The sequence below is a fragment of the Carettochelys insculpta genome, chromosome 17 (genome assembly GCF_033958435.1).
Source record: "Carettochelys insculpta isolate YL-2023 chromosome 17, ASM3395843v1, whole genome shotgun sequence".
Lineage (NCBI taxonomy): Eukaryota > Metazoa > Chordata > Testudines > Carettochelyidae > Carettochelys > Carettochelys insculpta.
Window position 1 is genome coordinate 18,561,811 of NC_134153.1, and position 23,424 is coordinate 18,585,234.

A 23,424-nucleotide genomic window follows, 5' to 3' on the forward strand; every position below is an offset into this window, starting at 1 on the left:
TACCCTCTTCTTCCTGCCACTAGCAATATCACTTTCAAACGGGTCCTGCTCTAATGCAGGATGTTATACATCAATAACTCTCTCTCTCTCTCTCTCTGCATTACAACAACATGCACACTTTGGTATATCTGACTTAACCCCACATGCTCTTCTAGGACAGGTGAGGCATGGAACTAGTTGACCTTTCACCTCTGTGTTTAATTTTTATCAAGGCATTTAAATTACTAGCCCCCAACCTTCCCATTGAACTTCCAAGTCTGCTGCTTAAAAAGCCTAGCAAAGAACCAACCCCCAACCCTGCAGTATGGGGCGGGAGAGAGGGTGCTGTTCTAGACACTATCTTGGGATTTGCTGAGTCTCGCATCTTTTTCTTGTGTGGTTCCAGGTATCTGTACGACTGGGGCGTCAGAAATGGAAGCTGAAGGGCAAGATTGAAACAGACGACAGCCAGACCTGGGATGAGGAAGAGAAGGTTTTTATACCCAACCTCCATGAGAAGTTTGAAATAAAGGTAGCTGTCTGCAGTGGCTGGATTGAAGCTGTTGCTTAGCGGGAAGGTTGCCTTCCCACCCAGCTCTCTGCCTAGTACACTTTTAAACTAAAACATGAATGTTCACGGCCCCATCGAAACAGCAATTAATCAATGTTCAGTTCCACTCACTGAACTGGCCTCTGATCTTTGCTTTTGTTTTTCTCAGGACTCTTGTAATGGCAGCTGAGATAATGTTTCTGCTTTTTCATGTATTTAGAATATTCTTGTAAGATCTGCATCCAAGATTTGGTGGTGGTAGGGGCCCATGGCATGCAGGGAGTGATTATATTGCACTTGAGATTTTTGGGATTCAGTACCTGATATTCTTCCCTTACTCTAAACAGTTTGTAAAACATATGTATGTGCATTTTCTGTCTATCTGAGACAAACTTGCTCCCACCCTGGGGTTTCCTTTCATGACCTCCTCTGTCATAACCCCTCATTTCCTGTGCCCCAGAGATACTACAAACGCGCACATCCCATGGGAGTTAATGAAATCCCAGTTTGTTTGTTGGCCTTAATTATTCATTATCTTTGGGCAGGATTAAGCCATTTAACATTAAAGTGGTTCATTGGGGACCCCTCGCCCACTGTATTCTTGTAGTAGTCTTAGACCCTGTCTCCATGCTACAGCATGGCAGACGAAGCTTTTATTCTTTCACTTAGATAAAAGTTGGGGAAAGGATCCTTCTGATACTATTCATAGTGCTGCTTCCCCCTGTTCACATTACATCCTGACCTGGCAGTTGCTGCTAAGAAACCAACTCCCATTGTAATCTGGAATCATCTCAGGGCCCAATCCTGCAATCTTAACTCCTGTCAACATAGACAGGAGCTGAGACCAGACTAGACTGCATGGTTTGGCTGCACCCTTCCCTACCTGAGTGCAGTACATCATTCTGCAGTGCCAGTGTAGGCTTTTCAATGCCTGCAAGCCATGCAAAACAGATACTACAACACCCCCTTCCTTCTGGCAGCACGTGAGTTTTATATAGGAAAGAATTCCTGACTTCTAGCCTGTAGAGCTTTTAGAAACGTTCTTCAAAATGTGGCTTGGTTTTTTTTTTTTTTTTTCCTCTCACTGCACAGTGAGACTCGGGAGAAGAGCTAATTCCAGTGCATGTTTTCTCATAATATTTGCAAAAACATGAATTGCTCTGTATGCCAGTAGAGATGACTCACCTCAGAGTTGGAGATGGGGGTTATATGACTTTGGTTTCATGCCAATTTATTAAACACAACTGACTCTAGTTTTGCTGCTTTCTCTGTCCACAAAAGTATGTATTGGGACTCCAGCACTTTATGATGTGGGTGAAATTTTCAAAAGTGACTTAGGCTCCTAATTGCCTTTAACTTTTTAAAATGAGATTTAAGCACGTCTGTAAACTTGACCTGCTAAATCTGTTCCCTGATCCTAAATCTGGCGGACACCTTGCTGCACAAAGTAATACTATGCCTTTGGACAGCAGCATCTTAGCGGGAAGTTTTCCAGCCCTACTTTCCAGGACAGTGGAGAGATGAGAACTGGAAAGCTGTCTCTCTGCTTTTGTTGGACTCCACGATGGCTGAAAAAACTGTGGACCAGGCCACAAAGTATGTGTAAAGGGCTACACTGAGAGGTGCTACTGACAGATTAAGGGTGTGTTGCTGGTGAGCTCTGAGAGGAGAGAAACGGAAGACCAGTAGGCTTTGAGTCAGAGCTGCAGCTGAGATCAGCTCAGCCCAGGAGGGCATGGGAGACAAGGCCTGTGTCCACAACTGCTCTGTTTGTATTCTGTTTGGTACTGGCACAGCCTCTCACTGACGAGGACGTGGACTTGATAATCTAATAGATCTCTAACTTGGAGGAGATATTTTTGGTTCAAACCCAAAGGGAAAGCAACAGCTCAGTCACTAGACCTGGCCGCCTTAATCAGGGGGTGTTAATTTGATCCTTGTTGGCGGGGCGGGGGGGGCCTCAAATGTACCTAGGGACAGGTTGGATAAAAGTCTGTCAGAGGCAAAGCAGATGGTACTAGGCCCTGCTGTGAGTGCAAGGGACTGGACTCAGTGACCTCTCACAGTCCTTTCCAGTTCTAAGATTCTATTCTGCTCTCATGCATGAGGCTTGCTGTAGTACAAATCTTGCAGCAAAATGGTTTCCAGGTTGTCTTGTCTGACACTGTTACTTGCATACACACGGAAACTAGAATTTTCTAGGTGCCTGAGTTAAATAAGTGGAATGACTGTCACCTTCAGAAGTGCTGACCATGCCCCATTCCCACTGGCGTGAATGGGAGCGGCATATGGCTCAGCAACTGTGGAAAATGGCCTGGTTACTATTTAGGGGCCTAAAGATAGGAGCACTCAGGCTTGAAAAAATTGGCCTATGCCCTCAAAGAGCGCAGCCTCGAGGCTGACATGTTTGTTGCATACACAGACTGACAAACTGACCAATTCCTGAATAGGGTCACCCCCCTCCTTCTGTCTTAAGTAGCTGATTCATCAGTTTTCATTTAATTTTTTTCTTCTATTTTTTTTCTGTTAAATTCTCATCATGTAACTTTACTTTTTATCACAGTTTTCCACATCTGAAGAAATGGGTCCATCCTACAAAAGCTCATTACCTAATAAAGTATCTTGTTAGTCTTTAAAGTGCTACAGGACTGCTGTTTTGTTTAGAGAATGTTACATGGGTGTGAACATGACTCAGGCATATCCCAGAAGTCCAGTCTCTGTCTAAATACCACAGCTTCTCCTTCATGTGTGTCAGGCATCTTGCAAAATGAAAATGGGTTTGTGCCTCTGTAGGTCACAGAGCTGCGGGGACTGACCACGATTGTAGTTGGCGTGGTAACGTGTGACGGCATCGACTTCTTTACCACTAGGCCTCAGGCAATCGTTGTGGATATAACTGAGCTGGGCACCATCAAGCTACAGTTGGAGGTCATCTGGAAGTGAGTACTGGTCTAAATGCCAAACATTCAGGGAGGGGACTGTTAATGTGGTGCTTGTGATGAGGGGCCACTTTAAAAACCTCTCAACACTAGTCCTCATTCTGTTCACAAAACAGGTACAGCCTAGGTAGCAGCAGTGCCAGTATCCCCACTACACCCACAGCCAGTGTGCCTGAGCCTTGATCTGAAGGGACCAATACCAGGGAGGAGAGTGTGGCTCCTGTCTCCATAGCCCTTCAGCTCTTTGCTCTGCATTGAGGCCGCAACAATGGAGCCAGCTGTATTTGGCTGTTTAGGCTTCAGTTTGTGGTGTATGCGCATCTCTGAAAGACAAAGAACAGACTTAAAGAAGATGAAATGAAGCTGAAAACGGCAGTTGTTAGACACCATCATATGAACGTGGTTGAGGTTTAGAGAAATCACTCTAGTTATAGGGGCCACCACCTCCTTTTAAAAACAAGGTCTCCTCAGAGATTTGGCTGCTGTTGCACTTGACTTTTTGCGATGGTGATCACTGTTGCAGGTCCTTGTTTGTTTGCACAGTTGTGAAACATCATTATGGACCCAGTGTGATTACTTCTATGCTGCATGAATCCTCCCACACCCAAAAGTTTGGTGCTATGTGATTTGGTGCAATTTATTACCTTTTAGATTTGTAAAGTTTTACAATAAACTACCACTACTATTAAAGGCAAAATTTCATTTTGAGTGCTGCATTCAGAGACTTTTCTCCCATCCTTTGCAAGGTGCACGTCAAAATCCCCCCTCCAGAAACCTTAATTTTATGTTGTGAATCCCTCCATAGCATAAAACCTTCACAGATTGTAAACTGGGCACACTACTGCACCCATAGGTCCCTGAAAGACAGCAGCTGCATTTGGTGTCTGTTGTTCTGTGTGACTGAGGCTGATCTAAGCAAGATGTTGTCAGGTGCTGGTCTTGTCTGTCTGACTGTGGGATGGCTATTTAACAACTGTTCTCTCCTGAAGTGAATTGCTGGTATATTTTGAGTTGTTACATCCTCCTTCTGCTGACAAGAAGGCAGGGCACAGATTTTATTTTTGTGGCCGTGATCAAAATTAAATGACTCCCTTTTTATATAACTTTAACTTGCTCTCCCAAAGGCCTGTAGGGGATGGGGAGAAGGAAAAAAAGGTTTGTCGCTAATCTGATATGGATTTTTCACTAGCAGAGGTGCACCACCATAACTCGTCTCTACTTGAAATGGCAAACAGTCTATAAAACTTGTGCATCCCGGCTAAAACTCTCACCCTCAGAAGAAAATAAATGAGTGGCAAAGCAAGCCAAGAAACAGACCTAGTCAGCATTTACCAGAGGGTGGCCAAGATTTGATTCCCGGCCTGCCTTGTGAAGTGGCAGCAATGGCTATCTTTCTTTGGATCATCTGTTCGGTGTCTGTGAATCCACAGTACTCGTATTGGGAAGCAGCTCTGTGTGTGTGGCCTTGAGAGAGAGCATGTCAGTGTCATCATGTTTCATATTTCAGGGGTTGCAGTATCTTCCGAAGTGCTGGTTGCTCATCCAGTATAGCAGCCTGCTAATTACTCTCCACTATCTCAAACCCACCTATGTTTGAAATGCCCAGTAAATTAATGAGAGCAGCACCTTTACTGCTGGTTTTTTTTGGTTTTTTTTTTTCAGCTCTGCCAGCACCAGGGCTGGTAAAGGGGCTTGGAATATGTTTTATAACAATTGGAACTATTCTGCAAAGCTCAGATCTGAAGGACTTGTAGATTAAGGCCTGTCTCCAGGAACAGCCTGACTCTAATCTCCTTCTGAAAACCTAGTTCTAATTCCTAAGTGCATTTGGAAACCTAGCTTGATTTCTGCCTTGACACTGTTTCTGGCTACCAGTAGCTGAAACGCTGTAAAGTACCTTCCCATGAGTCTTCCAACTCAAGTGTGGCTAAGTAGCTGAACTTTCAGATTGCTTTTCTGGAACGTATAACATTCGTGGAGTATCCTACACTGTGTTCCTAGTGCCTTTTTGGGAGCAAATGGTTCTCAACTCAGTGTTGCTGTAGTTCAGATGCTTTTGACTGGACTAATTTTGTTGAAGTTTTGTTTTCAAACACTTGAAATAAATTAAAATGTGCTTTATGTAGCAGAGCTCTGTCCCTGCACCTGATGTTTGAGACTTTTTTTTTCTCCTGAGAGTTAGTCTTAGGCACCAGTGTATATTTTTGGCTGTACTTGTTAGGGCCCTTGCAAACCTCAGAACAGCTGCAACAACATTTCATATTTAGAAGCTTGAGCTAGTAATTAGTTCAACAGCAAAACACCATTCCATAAGTGTTGACCACTGCCATTCTGATGGCTGATCCCTGCATTACCTGTCATACCTATGTGTGGTTTTGCAAGCTTGAATATAAGAGGCGGCCATTGGGCTAGAAGTGTTCAGAATTTATAATGTGATCTGATGTGACTGTTTAATGCTAAAAAAGTCTCTTTGGTCAAAATGGTAACAGCTATGGTAAATGCCTTTTTTTGTTGGACTTTTTTTTTTTTTTCAGGTATTTCGCTAGAACACTAAACACCTTTTAGTTTTTAGTAACCACAAACTAATTAGGGCTTGGGAGAGCAACCTCGTATTCTCAGGTTTTGTTGAAAGCCTAAAACTGTTTGAAGAAAACAACAAAACACTTTCTTTTGCAAATTCTTTGCAGAAAACTAACACTTCCCTGTGTGTGCTATGTCTGGGCTTAAATGAGCAACAAAATTGCCTGGGGAGGAAAAAGGAAACTGAACCCCTGATTGCATTGGTGGAGGTGCTTCTGCTGTGCTGAAAGGGTCTTTAAACTATCTCTTGCCATAGTATCTGAAATCTGGGAAGCACCGTACTGAGAAAGTAGCCACACAGAGCTGAGTCAGGAAGAGATCTTTTCCTTTCTAACTTTCCCTCTCACAAGCAAGGGCAAATGACTTTGCCAAAGATGAACACTGATTGCTTTACCTCTTAATTCTGCTATTGCTGTTTCTCAGAGGTGGCAGTTTGCCAGAGATTGAGGTGATGCTGAGCCTAAGCCCCTCCCACAGTCCAAAATTCAACCCCGCATCCCTGCTTAGGGCTCTGTGAGAGAGTTTGTTTAGCAGGCTTCCTGCTTCTGATGTACAGTACACCCCTGACTTAAACAGGTGTTTGTGTTCTCTCAACCCCCGCGGAAGTCAAATTTCCCATGCAACTCGGGGGAGCCAGGAAACTGAGCAGGGCACCAGCCCTGGTAAGTTTCCTGGCTCCCCTGGGCTTTCGGGAGCCAGGAAGCTGACCAGTAGTAAGCTTCCGTACTCCTGCAAGCCCAGGAGAGCTGGGAGCCAGGCTGCCACTTGGTTCTCGGCTCCCTGCCACTCTGGGAGCCAGGCATGGTTGCTTACCCAGCTGGGGGAAGAAGAGGAGAAGCCACACTTCCGTGGCTGTCTGTTCCCTGGCTACCCCCACCTGGGGGTGCTGGGGGCTGGAGTGGGGAGATGGTGGAGTAGTTGTGCTTCCCAGCCCCTGGGAACCCCACGATTTTGACTGCATTTAATGTGTATCAACGCAAGTGAAGCGCAAGTCAAAATTGTGCATATCCGGGGTTTGCTGTAGTTTAAAAATGTTGCTATAACTTTTGGAGTGTTTGGCTCTTCTTCAAATAGTCTTTTGGCTTTCCTAATCTTATTTTTTTTCACTTCATTTGACATAGTTTATGTGCTTTTCTATTTTTCTCACTAGGATTTAACTTTCATTTTTTAAACAATGTCTCGTTCTTCACTGCAGCTTTTACTTGGCTGTTAAGCCACACTTGCACATTTTTTGGTTCTTTTACCATTTATTTATTTATCATTTGGGGCATACATTTAAGGTGAGCTTCAGTTAAGGTGTCTTTGAAAAGTTTCCATGCAGCTTGCAGGAATTTGACTTTTGACACTGTACCTTTTTTAAATTTCTGTTTTAACTAACTTCATGTTTCACCTTTCTGAAATTAAATGCCATGCTGTTGGGCAGCTGTGATGTTTTTTCCCCACTACAGGGATGTTAAATTTTAATTGACTATTTCCAAGTGGTCCAGCTATAGCCACTTCCTAGACCAGATCCTGTGCTCCACTTAGGACAAAATCAAGAACTGCCACTCCTTTCGTGGGTTTTAGAGGCAGGTGCTTGAAGACGCAGACATTTAAGGTGTCGGGGAAACTTCATCTTTGCATCCTATCCTGAGGTCACGTGTACCCTGTCAATTTTGGGATGATTGACTGTACTCTCTCTAGTCTCCCTTAACATTTCAGTCAGTCACTATCTTGGACAGGTGGACAGTAATGTGTCCCTACTGCTATATTCTTATTAGAACATGGAATTACTATGCATATAGATTCTACGATACAGTTTGGTTCATTTAAGATTTTTTTTTTCTTCATCTGAGTCTATGCTTTCTTTCAACATAGTGCCCCCCCGTCCTCAGCAGCATGAACTGTTCTGTCCTTACAACATATTTTGTACTCTGGTATTACTGTATCCCAGCATTTCCCAAACTAATTAGGCCACAGAACATTTTTGGGAATATATTGACAGAACACATACATGTGGTTTGGTCATGGTGGGGAGGGTATGGAGGAAGGTTTCATACTGAAAAATTGTGCACATAACACTCAAAAGTTGACTTTAAAGAGTTTGGGGTTTTATGTCGTCTTGTACAAAACAAAAAATAGAGAATCTTCTGAACGAACAACTAATGTCAACTATGAAGTACAAAAATTAAGTACAAATCCAAAAACAAAACATCAATATAACAGCTGAAAGAAGGATGGGTTGTGGTGTTCTTTTGTACAAAAATAGGAAGTACAATATTGTTCAAAAAAGGACTGTCCTTCCTTGAAACTTAAAAAAAGTTTAAGACCAAGAAATGCAAAACAAATTAAGAATGAAAAATATTTTTAAATTTTGCATTTCTATAAAATTATTTTTTCAGAAAACTATTGAAAAATAAAAATAAGGAACATTTGACACTTTTTAAGGGGAAGAGTGTTTTTGCATCTTTTGGATCATAAATCTTCTTAATATTAGTCATGATGCTGGAGAGTTGGATTCTCATATCAGCTGCAACATATGGTGATTTCTCTGAACACTGCTCATGCCGAAACAATTCGACTTGTCTGAGTTTTCAGCATGAGTTGCATAATTATACTATTATGAATGCATTATAAATGTTAGTATACCTACAATCTAAATACTATTCAAGAATCTTAGTATTTCTGATACATGTATAATTTCATATTTAATATTTTATAGGGGAAAAATAGCAGTAGCATCAACTCTTCCTTGGAACACCTACTCACATGGCACGGAATGCCAGTGTTCCACAGAACACAGTTTGGGAAAGCTCCTGTGTCCCATTAATTATCCTTCTTCCACCAAGTTTCTCTGATGCCCCTCAAACTCTGCCTCTAACCTCCATTGTAAAATTGTTTATCTTTTGACTGGAGTACCTGACAATGCTTTTAGATCATCTAATGATCCTTAATGTACTTTAATGACCAGTAACAGAGAAAGCTGTGCTACTCTATATACTATCAAAACAAAAAAAAAAACAGTCCAGTAGCACTTCAAAGACCAACAAAATAATTCACTAGGTGCTGAGTCCCGACAGGACAGACCCACCTCCCCAGACCACAGCCACACCAGAACAGACTTAACACTCAAGGCACAGAGAACCAAAAAAGCAATCAAGGTTGACAAATCAGAAAAAAAAAAAAAATCAAGGTGAGCAAACCAGAGAACAGAGGGGCAGAAGGTGGGGAGGGAGCCAAGAACCAGACCAAGCCAAGTATGCAAAAGAGCCCCTACAATGACCCAGAAAATTCACATCTCAGCCCAAACCATGTGTCAAACCTGAACATAAAAGAGAGTTCAGAAGCCTCCTCCCGCAGACCACTATGAAAACTCCTCCTCATCAAAACGCAAACTTCTGAGTTATCAACAGAATGGCCTACCCCATTAAAATGTTGACCGACTGGTCTGTGAACCAGGAGTGCTCCCATGTCTGTTCTGTGCCCACCAACTCCTCATCTAAGAGAGTTTGAAGTCCGTCCAACATAGAAAGCATCTGGGCATTGCTGGCACACGATGGGGCACGATGCCAGTTGAGGAACATGAGAATGAGCCCGTGACTCAGTGAATAACCTGGTTAGGTCCAGCTATGGCATCTGCAGAATAGCGATGTGGACAAAGCTGGCAATGAATTTTGCTGCAAGGAAAAGTTCCAGGACCAGCACCCCCACAGCACAGACTGTGACTGTGGACAAGAACCCCCACAAGGCTGGGAGGTTGTCTGCAGGAGAGAACAGGCCCGCCCCCCAGGGCCCTCTGGAGTGTGGCATCCCAATCAAGGACAGGCCGTAGGTCTTTAACAATACACTGCAGTGGCTTGAGTTGGGGGCTGTAGGCAACAACCAGTGGCGTTCTGCTCCCAGCTTCCCTGGACCTACCCAGGAGTAGCTGGTCTCCGGGCACCAGTCCGGCAGCCTTTTGTTATGTTAATCTTCCTGCTCTAAAGGTTGAGCTGCTCCTGAATTCATCATAGCCACACTGTGGCTGTGTTGCAGTTAATATTGCTGGAGTTGAGCCCCCAGGCTTGTAAATTCATGGTGCAGGAGCACCTGGAGCCCATATAACTGACCTGGTATGCTAGTTCTATAATTATGTGAACACATACTCCTAAGTCTCAGAAGGGAGGATGGTAATGCACTTTCTTGTTCTGGAATTTGGTAGTCCTTCACCCTCATGGACTATATTTAAAAACCACTAGGCAAATAGGGCATCTGCCTAGCTAATCTTCTTATCATGCCGTTGCTTCACTGTACACACTTTGGGGTAGCTGGTGCTGCTTAAAGACATACTATTCTACACACATGCGCGCGTGCGCTCTCACTCTCTCAGTTCTGATTAGAGCTAGGTCTGCATTCAGAGTGCTCTGCCAGCAGAGCTGTAGAAGTATACCACGTTCCCAACAGATGATCAGTTTTACTAGTATAACCCTGTCTATACTATCAAAACAAAAAAGCAGTCCAGTAGCACTTTAACAAAGTAATTTATGAGGTGATGAGCTTTTGTAGGACAGACCCATTTCTTCAGAAGGCTCATCACCTTATAAATTATTTTTTAAAGTGCTACTGGACTGTTTTTTGTTGTGATAGTGTATGTAGACAAGCATGGCTATCTCTCTGTTACCTGTCTATACTAGTGCCCTCTGCTAGTCTTTGCTTATTTCAGATTTGTATGAAGCCTTTGAGGCTCACATGCTGCTGTTTTGATTGCTAATTCAGCTGCTCTCTTCCACGGCTCCCTCCCATTTTTTGTATGTATGGGCAGAATAAATTTTATGTGCACCAAGGCACGTGGGGATGTATAGAAACACAAGCTGCTGGCTTTTGGTGTTTGTGAGCACTCTGCTAATCAGTTGGGCAGCATCAGAGTCTCCCTGGGGCAGCTGCCCAAGTGCTTAGCTCAGGGTGAGCAAACTTTTTACGTTGGGTCCCACTTCTCATCCCTGCAATCAGCAGGGCCCCCCAGCCGGTCTAATGTAATCTAAACTGACAGAAATTTTGGTTATTTTCCTATGAAAAACCCCACCCTTTTGGCACGTGTAAGAAAAGAAGTATGTAGAATATAAAAACTTCATTAATCCATATATAAATGTGAATACACATCCATGAAATAACATTTCAACATTTTTAATGAGATGGATGAGCCTGAGACCCAGCAGCTGATTGTGCTGCACCCCCCCCCCGACCTTACGAACTGTTATGCCTTCCTGAGGGGGGGCACCCCTGCCTTTCACTTTGCTCACACCAGTTTAGCTTACAGGGAACACTGGTCTCTCCCTTTTTCCTTGTACTGCCTAGCAATGGTTTAGCTCTAACACAGACTGGAGAACTTAAGTGGAAAAACACAACCACAATCAATCCTGCTCAGATTCCTAACATCTCTGATTTATTCTTTAAAACAATTTGCTGAACAATTCCAGCCGGTGATCCATTTGAGCTGTGCAAAGTCAACATGTGGCTCCCTGTAGTTGGACTCTGAGGTCATATGGTATGGTTCCTGGGCTGTGACTGGATGAGTAATTCAGAAGGGAAGCTGGCAGGGTTTGTGTTTATGAATTAAAACTTCACTTTCTGCAAATGTTTCACAATGTGTTTTCTGCAGCTATTGTAGTGAAAGCAGTGCGCGGCATCAAGCCCTGTACTTGAGGCATGAGCGCAAGTGAGGTGACTTGATTTAAAAACTCAAAGGCTTCCCTTGTAATAGGGCTGGGCCCATGCTGCCAACAAACATCTTTTTCAGTGTGACAACTGCCCAGCTCAGAACAATATTAATGGTGACATGCATCCCCTGCGAGCTAATCCCAGGGAGGAATCTTGATGCTTACCAGAGAATTGCTGCCATATTTCTCTAATTTGTAAGTGTGTTATGCAATTTCTTGGTATCCACCAAACAGCTTCTCTGGAGTACTTACATATCTGCTGAAGCTGCTTATGCTGAGGAATATTGGCAAGGGTGTTTCTATCACTCAGTAACTATTTTTCTCTGAGGAACGGACTCTTTCCCCCCCTAAAATGTTTACTGACTAATCAAGTCCAGCTGTGACACCCAAACTTCCCTCCTGGGGCGGCTCCCATCACAGTGGTGATGGGGTGAGAGCTCTAATTGCCCCTTGCTTTTTTTGGTTTGAAGTTATGCATACTCTCTTAGCTCTGATTAAAAGCCCTGGTGCTTCCTTTGCAGACTTCGGTGGGTTGGGGTGGTTTTACACTACAGTAAGAAATAGTCATACCCAATGTTCCCACTAATCTTTTACATCCATGTGCAAGTAAATGTTTATATGTGCACTGAGGCCTGGGTGAATGTGCACCACCTGTAAAAACCAAATATCTAGCTGTGGGCGCTCTGCTAATCACCCTGGCGGCATTTGAATCTCTCCTGAGTGGCTGCACAAGCGCACGGTTCACAGGGAACACCATTTGGATCTATGCTCTTTTTAATTTAGCCAGTATGACTAAACATGGCAATGAAGTATCTTCTTCACATAGGGGTTCATGATGGGCTGTCCGAGCCCACCTGGAAGGAAGGGGCTGAACTGCCATTGCTAGCCCAAGCTGGAATTTAGGCCTCTTCTTCACAGCTACTTTTAGCCGTGCTATCTTGACCAGAGTTAGCGCATGTAAGCTGCAGAGAGCTGTGTTGGCATCTCCAGCTGTGGCATAGCTGTACCTTGGGTGAAGAGGATGAGGGAGGGAAACCCAGTGGGGAGAAGATGTAGCCCGCTTGCTGACTTGCGAAAGGATGTGGTCTCCAGGCCAACCCAAACATCAATGAGAACTCTTAAGTAAGCGGAGTGGGAGAGGGGGTATTTTCCATTAAGTTTGTCCACTGCACCCTTCACTGTGGCACCATACAGCCCACAATGACTCCTAGAATGGCTGCAAGTTGGTTGGAATGTACCCCCTCGGCTGCTGCCTTGTTTGAAGTGAGTGATGTGGGGCAGGAGGGAGATGCCCCTGATGGAAACTTGGTTTAACAGTATCTACCTTTTGGTACATTCCAAATGGCCAGCATGGCTGGGAAAGAGAATGGGGCTGAACCATAGATCAAAGCCACCTAGGCAGTTCTGGACCAGGGCAAGATGTAAATGTAGCACTGCTTCCCCTGCAAATGTGAATTGCATAGTTTAATGCTCTTGGTATTTCTGTGCTCTCAGTACTACATGGTAACAACAGAGAGAAAACCCAGATCCTTTTGCTCTAAAAGCTCAGGTGCCCACCACTTGATCTAAGTTAAAAATTGGAACTGTTTGCAATGTAATGCGTGTCCCGTGACTTGCATCTGATGATGTGGGTCTTTGCCCACAAAAGCTTATGTTCCAATAAATGTGTGAGTCTGTAAGGTTCCAGAGGACTTTTCATTGTTTTTGTGGATATAGACTAACGGGGATCCCTCTTTGATACTACCCATAACTGAGCAGTTCTCATTTTCTTCCATTCAGCATTATGGAGGCTGCATGTGTCTTTCACACATGCATTCTCAGAGGAGCCCTATCCTCCGGTCTCTCCTGTATTTAACAATAGGGGCAAGCAAGCTTTTTACATTGGGCCCCACTTTTCATCCCTGCACTTGGCAGCCCCCATTCCCCCATCTGTCTAATGTAATCCAAACTGATGGAAATTTCAGTTCATGGGCGGGGGAAAAAAGCCCTTACAGTACATGAAAGAAAAGAAGTATATAGAATATAAAAATGTTAATTGGTATGTAAATGTGAGTGCACATCCATAAAACAGTGCCGTATTTCAACACTTTAATGAGATGGATGAGCCTGAAAACCAGCAGCTGATTGTGCTGCTCCCCTCTTTTGAAATTTCAAGTCGTCCCCCCCCGAGGGGGCCCCCTCCCACACTTTGCACGCCCCTGCTTTACAGTGTTCCCTGGCCAACATCCCTTATGGCAACAGAGAGGAAGCCGTGCTAGTCTATACACTATCAAAACAAAAAGCAGTCAAGTAGCACTTTAAAGACTAGCAAAATAGTTTATTAGGTGAGCTTTCATGGGACAGACCCACTTCTTCAGACCATAGCCAGACCAGAACAGACTTAAATATTGAGTCTGTTCTGGTCTGGCTATGGTCTGAAGAAGTGGGTCTGTCCCACGAAAGCTCACCTAATAAACTATTTTGTTGGTCTTTAAAGTGCTACTTGACTGCTTTTTGTTTTGATCCCTTATGGCGTGCATCTCGGGATATGCCTACACTGCAGATTAAACCTGGGCCTGTGCAACCAGCTGTATGGACTGCATTTCCAAGCCTGTGTTTGAGAATCTACACTGCATTGTAAAGGTGGGCTTACACTTACTTCACCAGGGTCTGTCAGCCTTTATAATGCATCCATGCTGCCCTATATACACCCTCTGATTCAGGTCTCTGGCTTGACCTATGTGCACGCTGCAATGTGATATAGGGTTTGGACCCACGTCGTAGCTCTGACCTAACACCCTCTCAGAGTCCCAGGACCCAATCTTTGCATTCTCGATAACCTGAGTTTAACTGATTTGTGTGTGGATAAAGGGGGACTGGGCTGAAACCTGAGTCAGAGCCAGGCCTTTGTGTGTACCATAAACATACTCTTAATATTTTTTCTTTAATATAGGATTCTGTCAATCATCACAGGAGAAGAATGGCCTTAGCTTGATGTCATTATACCTTTCCGCTGTGTTCTTTACTTGTATGAGTTTGTCGCTGTATTAAAAGCTACAATTGAAAATCTTACACTAAGGGATTTCTGCAGTCGTTGTCCTTGCCATAGATGAAAGCCATTTGCCTCTGTCAGTAAGTCCCCAGTGTTCTTTGGATAAAGTCCTCTTGCTGTCAGAGACCTGATTTAGTTAATTTACTGCAAAGTGAGAGAGCGCAGATGGCTGTTAATCTGACTCCATGGAACTGTTTGACAAACTCCAGCTGTGTGACACTGGTTAATTTAGCTAATGACACACGTTAGGCCGACATTCTGAGAGGGAAACCTCCATGGTGAGATGACAACAGACACGGCTGTCTGTGCCTGAAATGTTTATTTTCCGCCTTCCTCCCCTTCGACAAAAGGGAAATAAGATTTTGATGTGCAATGAGAGGAAAAGTTGCCTTGTAACTAATTCTTGCCTGCTGTTGTTTGGATCCTTTCAGAACTCCACAGGGCTCCCATTGAGTGCAGACTCCTTAGCACTGTGGTTGGCCTTCATTTAAAATATTGCCTGTGGGATCAGTGGTAATATGAATGATATGTTCCCCTTCTGCACACATGAGGGGGAATCACATTTAATTATAAATGCCCTAGATCCATCAAGAAGAGGAAGTCCATGAATTTTCCTCTCTTCCTCACTGGAGTGCATTGTGGGTGAAGGTTCATGCAGAGTTGCCCTAGGGTGTCCCTCTGAACCTTCCCAGCACATTGTTTTGGAAATGGGAATATCAGTGCTCTTTGTGGGAGAGTTGAGGCCAAGTAGCAAGTGCTTGTGTAACCCACACACTTACTAGGTGTAGGTCAGTGGCCTACATAGTGGCACTAAGACCACTTACAGAGAGAATGAGTCTCCTCTGCAGTCTTAGAGCCAGCTGGCTTTTATTTCAAGCAATAGAGGCCTATGCATGAAGCTCCAGAGGTTCCAGGTTTGGTTCCACCTGTCAATATTACACTTGTAATAAGGTTTGTTGGGCTCGATAGCACGGGCAGCATCTTATAGGGATAGATGAGTGGAAACCCCTTTCCCAGTCAAAACTGCATGAAGTGCATCTCTTGCCATACACAGTGCCACAGCATCCCTGTGGCAGCAACAGCAATTGCATAAGTGTTTGTTGTATCAAGATTGTATTTAGTACTTTTAGTGGCTACCTGCAAGTACTCTCCTATTCGTGGGCCATTGCGGGGGACCTACTGTGTAGCATATAACCCCCACAGAAAGAGAGGCACTCTGATCAGTTTCTGAGAGAGAAGCCAGCTCAAAATGCTCTGCATTGATTGAGCTCTGCTGTGAGCCCCATGCAAAAGGATGAGGTTATTCACTACTCCTCTCCATGCAAAAGGATGGTGGTTCACTGTCTCCCTCTTGCAGCCTAGGTGTCAAGGACATACGTCAGAGGGACCACCTCTCTCTTTTTTTTTTTTTATCCTAAGAGCTGAATATTATTTAATCAAATTCAGGGACCAACATAATATTGCGGGCACTTGAATCCCAATAGCTGTTCCACTTGCTAAACATCTAAATAGTTGCTGGCCTTGGATAACATTTGCACCTTTGTATTCCCTGCTTACAGCCCATTTGACACTGAGAACCTGTTTTTGTCACCCGGAACCACTTCCAAGTTTTCTCTGGGCAGCAGGAAAAGCTCCTTGTACAACTGGACTCCACCAAGCACGCCCAGCTTTAGAGAGAAATATTACCTGGTGAGTGTGATGGGGGAAGTAAAACGCCATGCCCAAGCAGCGAGCTGGGGCTGTGTGCGAGCCATCCAACTGTGGCAGAATAAAACGGGACAGAGTGCTGTCACAGAGCAGTAGGGTGATCTCTTTGGGGTGTTGTTATTATTATTATTATTTATTATTTATTATTTAGTTTAACTCCAGTTGTTTTCAATCCCATTTTAAAATCTGGCAATGCAAAATTGTTTCTCCTTGCCAAGTCTTCACCATGGCAGCTGGAACAGCCCCATTAGGCCCCGTGCAGCCAGGCATAAATAGAGCAGTCGACACTGGGAACTGGCCAATCCCAGGAGCAGCGAACCATAGTGGAGGAGTGTAAAGCAGTCCCTTTTCACTCCACCCTTGTCATCTAGTGCCAAATGCGGTTCAGTTGGACCAAAGAATCTCCTGTATTACTAACGGAATTTTCACTTAGTGTTGCTGCTTTGTTCCCCATACTCCTGCCTCTTAAGAGCACCGGCTATATACAGCAGAGGCATGTCTGTGTATAACCTTAAGGCTGTTTCCCATACCAGCCTGGCAGTCAGACTTGTGTGCTCCTGCCAAGCCAGCAGAGGGAGTATAAAACATTGCTTGGAGTCAGGTCTTCTGCAAACAATGACATTATGGGACTAACTGGTTGTTTAATGAGTGTGCTGCGTTTATTAATAACTAAACCATGATATTTTTTTCTGGCCAATTCAGTACTATATTGTATTGGGCTGAAGGGGAATTAGAACTGATTTGTTAGTCCCTTTGAATGACAGGAAATGGCATCTTAGTGTATTTTTTAGCATTCTGTTAAAGTTCTTTAAATGTGGTATTCTCTCTGCCTACCATCAGCTCCTCGCTGAGGCTCTTGGGCTCCTGGGTCATTGTAAATATAGAGTCCACACATGACTTGCTCTGACACTTCTGTTTTGCATGCAGCTCAGAGGTCTCTCTGTTTGGCCATTCTAGCTCTGCCCTTCCTCCTGGTCTCTTCAGAGGGGCAATGTGGGGCTTAGTGCTGTAGGTCTTTCCTGGGTTTTCCATCAATGGGTAAATCTCCTGTACCAAGTACCTGTATTTACACTTCCTGTTCACTGCAGTCTGTTTTGCGGCAACGAAAGAACCATGATGACATAAGAGATGAGGCACAAGCCCCCTGCATACTGAGATACTTGGCTGACTGTGACTTTGATGTGCATCTGAGGGTTGAAAACCACAGCTCCCCAGAAACCAACTTATTCAATGTCAAGGATCAGAAAGGGACAGAATCCAGAAATGTGACTCCAGCTTTAGACCACAGGACCCTGCCATTGGTTCTTGTGCAGGACATGTGTGCAGGTGGAAGACCACACAAGTCTCCAAACCCCACAACTCTAGATATCCTGAAAGAGACCCCTCCCATGGAGGGAGCTCTGAATAGCCCATCCAGCCTGCGGGACATGAGGAAAGAGGGCAGGGATTCCATCAGCCAGCACTGGAGTCCCCAGTCTGTGGACCAAGAAAATGTTCTGTCTGCTGGTCGGAAAAATTTGGACACTGAAAATGACATAAAACCGCCTGGAAGCGCCACAGCAGTTGAGAAACTTGTTCAAGAAGTGTTAAATTTGCTGAAGTCGCAGAATCCAGGGCAAACCCAGTTGGAGGAACTGGAGTACCAAGTTTTATGCATCAGGGACAAATTAAAGGTGTGGTTTATTTTCACCTTTGTGCAATACGTTGTAGGTTTTGCTGTTCATCATTTTTCCTCTTACTGTTCCAAAGGGCTTATAACCACATTATGGAGTATTGATGACTTCAAAATTTTCAGTGGCACATTCCCAAAATGTTGGTTTGACCATCAGAGCTCAGGCATTACTCAGAAATGGCTGGAAGTCAAGCCAGCTAGTTGAGTGCAACAGCATTTCAGTCTGCATAACATGTCTTTTGCACCCTGTCCAACATGCTTTGCAAAGATGAATAGTAAAAGGAAGGAGAAATCAGAAAGTAGACTGCAGTCTAGACCCTGTGTATTTTGAGTCAAGCTGGGGTCTAAATTCTGCAGGAAGATAGACACTGGTGTGGTATTCCAGAGTTAATTCATTTAAAAGAGGATTGTAATGGAAAATAACAAGAACAAAATCATGAGGCAGGGCCAGATCCAGCCCACCAAGCATTCCCCTCTGACCCACCCAGCTGATTAGCAGAATGTTCATGCTTAAAGTCAGCAGTGTGTTTTCAGCTGTCCTTTCCTCCACCTTGTTGCATCTGCAGCCAAGCTTCTCCTAGGATTCTCCTGCTAGCTGTGCAGAGTGGGAGGGAGTGGAGGGAAGAGGATAATGCTGAAGTCAGGGTGTTCTCCTGCCCCAGCACCTCATCTCTGCAGAGCAGGGATCGGGGAGAGGGAGACACACAGTAGAGTTACTCTAGTCTGAAGCATGGATGGTAAGTGATTCACTCAGGAGTGCAGAACAGAGGTGGGTGGAGGCAACAGAGCAGGACAGATTTCCCTTAAAGAAACAGAGAGTGGCTTCTTTCAGAAACTTACCCTGCTGCAGCAGACACACACAGAGTCTGTGCCAGACACAAGTCACTGTCACATATACACTGCAGCACGCACTCAATGGGTGTCACAGAGTTTGTCTCTCATACACTTTCTCTTTCACACTCGCACACTCTTTGGCTCCCTCTGTAGCCCCCAACCCACCCCTTCCGCCTGTGACCAGTCATAAAATTCATGGAGTGGCCCCACTGTGAAAATTATTGCCCACTCCTGCCCAAGAACATGAATCAGACAATCAGGATAGTAGCCACTGTGATTTATCGTTATAATAAATTCTACATCTGATACAGTGTGAAATCAGAGGAAGCACATTTTGTGGTTATTTCTGTTAAAACAGTCAGCAGTGAAATAATTGACTATGTTGTGATATATGTTGTCATCTGTAGGTTTCAGACAGAATATCCCTTGGTGAAAGGGTCATCTGAACTAATGTTGCAGGTCTCGTGCTCCTTCAGGAAGACGATACTGCATCAGATGGAAATTCAGTTTCTGTTTAAGGATATGTTAGCAACCGTGTGAGCCTAGAAGCACTTTTTTCCCTGGGAGGAAAGATTCTGGAGCACGACTTTGGGGCAAAGGGTGATTGTCTCAAAGCTCTGGGATATCTGAGGCCCTCTGCAGGGGCAAAAGAGAGATGATACTGAATGATTTTGACTGAGATCTGAGAGAAGAATTATACTGATGTCACTGACAGGTCTAAGGGGCAGCTGTGTTAGTCTGTATCTGCAAAAACAACAAGGAGTCCTGTGGCATCTTAAAGAGTAATATTTATTTGGGTGTCAGTTTTCCTGGGTAAAACCCTCTTCATCAGGCGCACTGGAGTATTTCTAAACCCTTAGCGCTCAAAAACATTATCAGAAAATTTAAAAAACTTAGGCCCCAAACAAAGCCCTTTCCCAAAATTTCTACCCCAAGCACATAAAGGGGAGAAATGCCAGAGAAACTCCATGAAGGGGTAGGAGCTTTGCTGTTGAAAGTGCTCAGATACTACAGTGATGGGTGGCAATATAAATCTGATTTCTCTAGATCAGGGATCCTTAAATGTCATTGTACCAGGAACTCTTTCTGACAATAAAAATTACTTCACAACCCCAGGAAGGGAGTTGAAGCCTGAGCCACCTCAAGCCGTGCTGCTCTGGGTGGGGGTGGGGGGAAAGGTGAAGCCCTAGCCCTACTGCCCTGGGTGGGTGGATGGGTGGGGACAAAGCTCAAGGGCTTCAGGGGGTCTGCAACCTGAGCCCTGAAGCCCACAGGCTTTGGCTTCATCCCTGGGCAGTGTTTCTGTAGCTCTGGGCCCAGTGTTGCCAACAGCCATCAGAGGTCTGGGGGACAAGGATGGAAGGGGCAGGGCTTAGGGCAGTCAGATCCAGGCCCCCTCCCTGCTGCCTCAGAGCTGTGCACGCAGAGGTGGAGTGGTGCTGCCACAGCCTTGCAAAGGGGCCTGGAGCTCTGGCTGCTGCAACTGTTGCTTCAGCAATGGCCGTGGCTGGAGCTCCAAATTCCTTCAAAAGGCCAGACCCCAGGATAATTGCCCCTTCTGCCCCTGCCTTAGAGGGCCTGCCTGGGTCACGGCAAATCTAAGTCAGCCCTGGGGACCCATTCAAAGGGGGTGGTGAGCCTCACGAGGACTCTGGGCAAGGTAGGGCAGGGTCCCTGTTCTGTGCTCCCAGAAGGGATGGGGCCTCGCATGGCAGGGGCAGCCAGCCCTCAGCACCATCTGGATCACAGCGCCCCCTCCTCACACCCAGTCCTCAGCATTGCCTGGAGCGCATCTGAGGGCACCCCAGAAGTTATTTAAAAGGCCAGGGTCCGGCCATCGCCTCAGCTGCAGCAGTGGTAACCAGGAAGTCTGTTCCCTGTTGTATCACTGGGCCCTGGGGAAGTTGCCCCGTTGCTCAGCGGTGGGCCTGGTGATGACCCACCTTGGGGTCCCCACCCACAGTTTAAGCATTGCTGCACTAGATAGTAAGGAGAAAAAGACAGGGAAGTTGTTCAACATGACTGAAGCTGTTGAGAAAGGAAGGTCTTCAGCCTCCATGGTGAGGCCCTAGCAAACCAAGGAGTATTTTAAGAAAGGCTAAACAATTTGAACTCGTTCCCAAAATGAATCAGCAAAGTTGTTTCAGGATTTGGGATGAGGTGACTGAAGTGCTTTGTATGTGGGATGGAGCCACCTTTTCTGGTGTGTTGGGGGGTGAGCTTAAAGGGAGCAGTGTTGGGTGGTTGATTTACAAATAATCTATTCAATATGGATGAACTGCTGAGGTTGCGGGGGTTGGGAGAGGGAAGAACCAGGATCCTTGCAAAGAGAAACAGCTTATTTCCTGTTGCTTAACAGCTCAAGACATCTCTTGAGAAACATTCATCCATGGAGAGTCTGATGGTGGAGATGGTGCTGGAAAGTTTTGACTTTTTAAACATGGACTGCAGTGCTGATGAGCTTTCCTTATTCGGAAGTGTACGGACAGACAGTATCAGGTGAGCAGTCAGTGCTTCCCATTGAGGGGTGGGAGGGGGTGACAAGAGGAATAAATAGGAATTAAGTACACTGAATTCAGCCAATGACTGTGCAGTCTGAGGAGTTTGGGGCCCAGGATGTGAACATCCTGGGGTGCAGGGGGGAGACTTACCTGGGATGCTATGAAATTGACAACCCAGTAATAAATGGGTTGAAATTTGGAAATGTTTAGGCTGAATATCTGGCTGCAGAATTGGATGGCTGGGACATTTAAAACTAGCCTGCAAAAAAACAGATGAATGTGTGTGAACTAGGAATGTAAAATCCCATTTAATTAGTTCACCAGTTAATTGGGGAGGCCATGAGCAGCTCCTCTGCTATGGATGGAGGCTGTTCTGGCCAGCTGGAGCACCCCCACTGCTCTGGCTGGGCTGGTGAGCCCCTGCTCACAGTGTTCCTGGGTCAGGCCTGCTGCAGATGAGGGCTGCTCCAGACATGCTGGAGTGCCCCCCCACCATTCGCCAGCTGTGGCAGGCCAGAGCAGCCTCCTGCCCACATAGGTGGGGGCTGCTCCCCACTCCACCAATTTAATGTAACCGTCAAACCTCATCTATTTAAGGTGAGGCTTACTGGTTAACTGTTCACATCCCGTGTATAAACAGGAACAGTTCTTTCAATGGAATGGGCCAGGAGCAATTCACAGGTCTCTTCCTTTTACTGGGTTCAGTTTCATGTTTGCAATTATTGCTTATAACACTGACACCTTCAGGGGTTGTGAGCCTAATCCTGAGAGGTGCTGAGTTCTCCCAAATAGACTAGAGCATCCCTGAGTTGAAGTTTCTAGAGAACAAATTGTTTTTATTTTGGATTTGCAGTATATCATTCCAAACGGCCCAGCCCGTCAATACACATTGTTGATGACAGTGTATTTGGATGGTAGTCTTCACAAAAATGGGGCCATAGGATAAGCAGACGAACTGTTGCCTCTCTGACAAGAGAATTAGAGATTTAAATCCCCATCTTCACCTTTGTAGGAAGTTTACACACAATCAAGAGAGAAGATTGCTAACAGGCTTACTGATTTTCTAGGGCATCAATTGTTTGTCAAAAGTGGTCATCACTTCAGAGATTTGGGGGATTATGGATAAGACAGGTAGAGAAACCTTCATGCTCCTTTGTTGAAGATTGTACCAGGATATGCTTTCTGGATTTTTAAACAACTTTTATATCTTCTTGGTGTTTACGTCTTTCTGCTTTACCACACACAAGGGCTAGTTAACATTAACTACTCTCCCCTTTTTCAACTGTGCCGACAGCACTTACAATGACAACACACTGGGCTATGAGACAAAACCAGAAACAACAGAGTTAACCACTGGGAGTGATGATGTAGACAGTCTACTGGTCGTTCATCTGCAGTTGTGCAAAGCTCTCTTGCAGGTAAGGGATGGTGTAGAGATGAACCCATTTGCAGGGGGTTGCTAGTGGCTCAGATCCCAGGGTGTTGTGCAGGCACTTTGCATTGTGCAAGAGGCACAAAGCAGGCCTAGTCAGCCATATGAGAATCCCCGTAGCACAGGATCTCTGTTACCATAGTGTGGGCATAATGGTTTCTATGCTGTTGTCTTCTTCTCTGGCTGTTGCTGAAGGGTACATGGTTGATGGGAAAGTTGGCATGGCTGGGACATACTTCTACCTTATTCGCCTCTCATATCCATGGAGAGATGGAATAATTTAGGACAGTCTTCAGCCTAGTCTGATTTTTGCTGGAAACCAGCCCCTCACTCAGTAGGTGGAAAGTCAAGGAGTGCAACACCCATCTTTCCCTCATCCCCCAACTTTCTGAGGTGCACTGTGCACTCCTGAGGACCTGGGCCACCCGAGCAGGTGGCAACCTGTGGCCCAAGGGCCGCATGACACACACAAGATATTTTGTTTACCATTGCCGGATTCTGCTGCTTTCCATCCGTGTCATTGT

The 23,424-nt window shown here is 45.1% G+C and overlaps 1 protein-coding gene across 5 annotated transcripts in view; it reads left to right on the plus strand.

The window, feature by feature from the left end:
* Positions 1-23,424, plus strand: part of RIPOR3 (RIPOR family member 3) — a 77,302-nt gene that overhangs the window by 39,211 nt on the left and 14,667 nt on the right. For 4 of the 5 annotated variants that reach the window (XR_012647849.1, XM_075011561.1, XM_075011563.1 and 1 more), the window contains 6 exons: positions 386-511; positions 3,323-3,468; positions 16,314-16,443; positions 17,550-18,134; positions 21,327-21,466; positions 22,763-22,886. Coding sequence is in view for 4 of the 5 variants with exons in the window: in XM_075011561.1 (XP_074867662.1) it covers positions 386-511; positions 3,323-3,468; positions 16,314-16,443; positions 17,550-18,134; positions 21,327-21,466; positions 22,763-22,886 (1,251 nt within the window). In the remaining variant the exon portion in view is untranslated. The remainder of the gene's footprint in view (positions 1-385; positions 512-3,322; positions 3,469-16,313; positions 16,444-17,549; positions 18,135-21,326; positions 21,467-22,762; positions 22,887-23,424) is intronic. The other variant, XM_075011564.1, reaches the window with a different exon arrangement.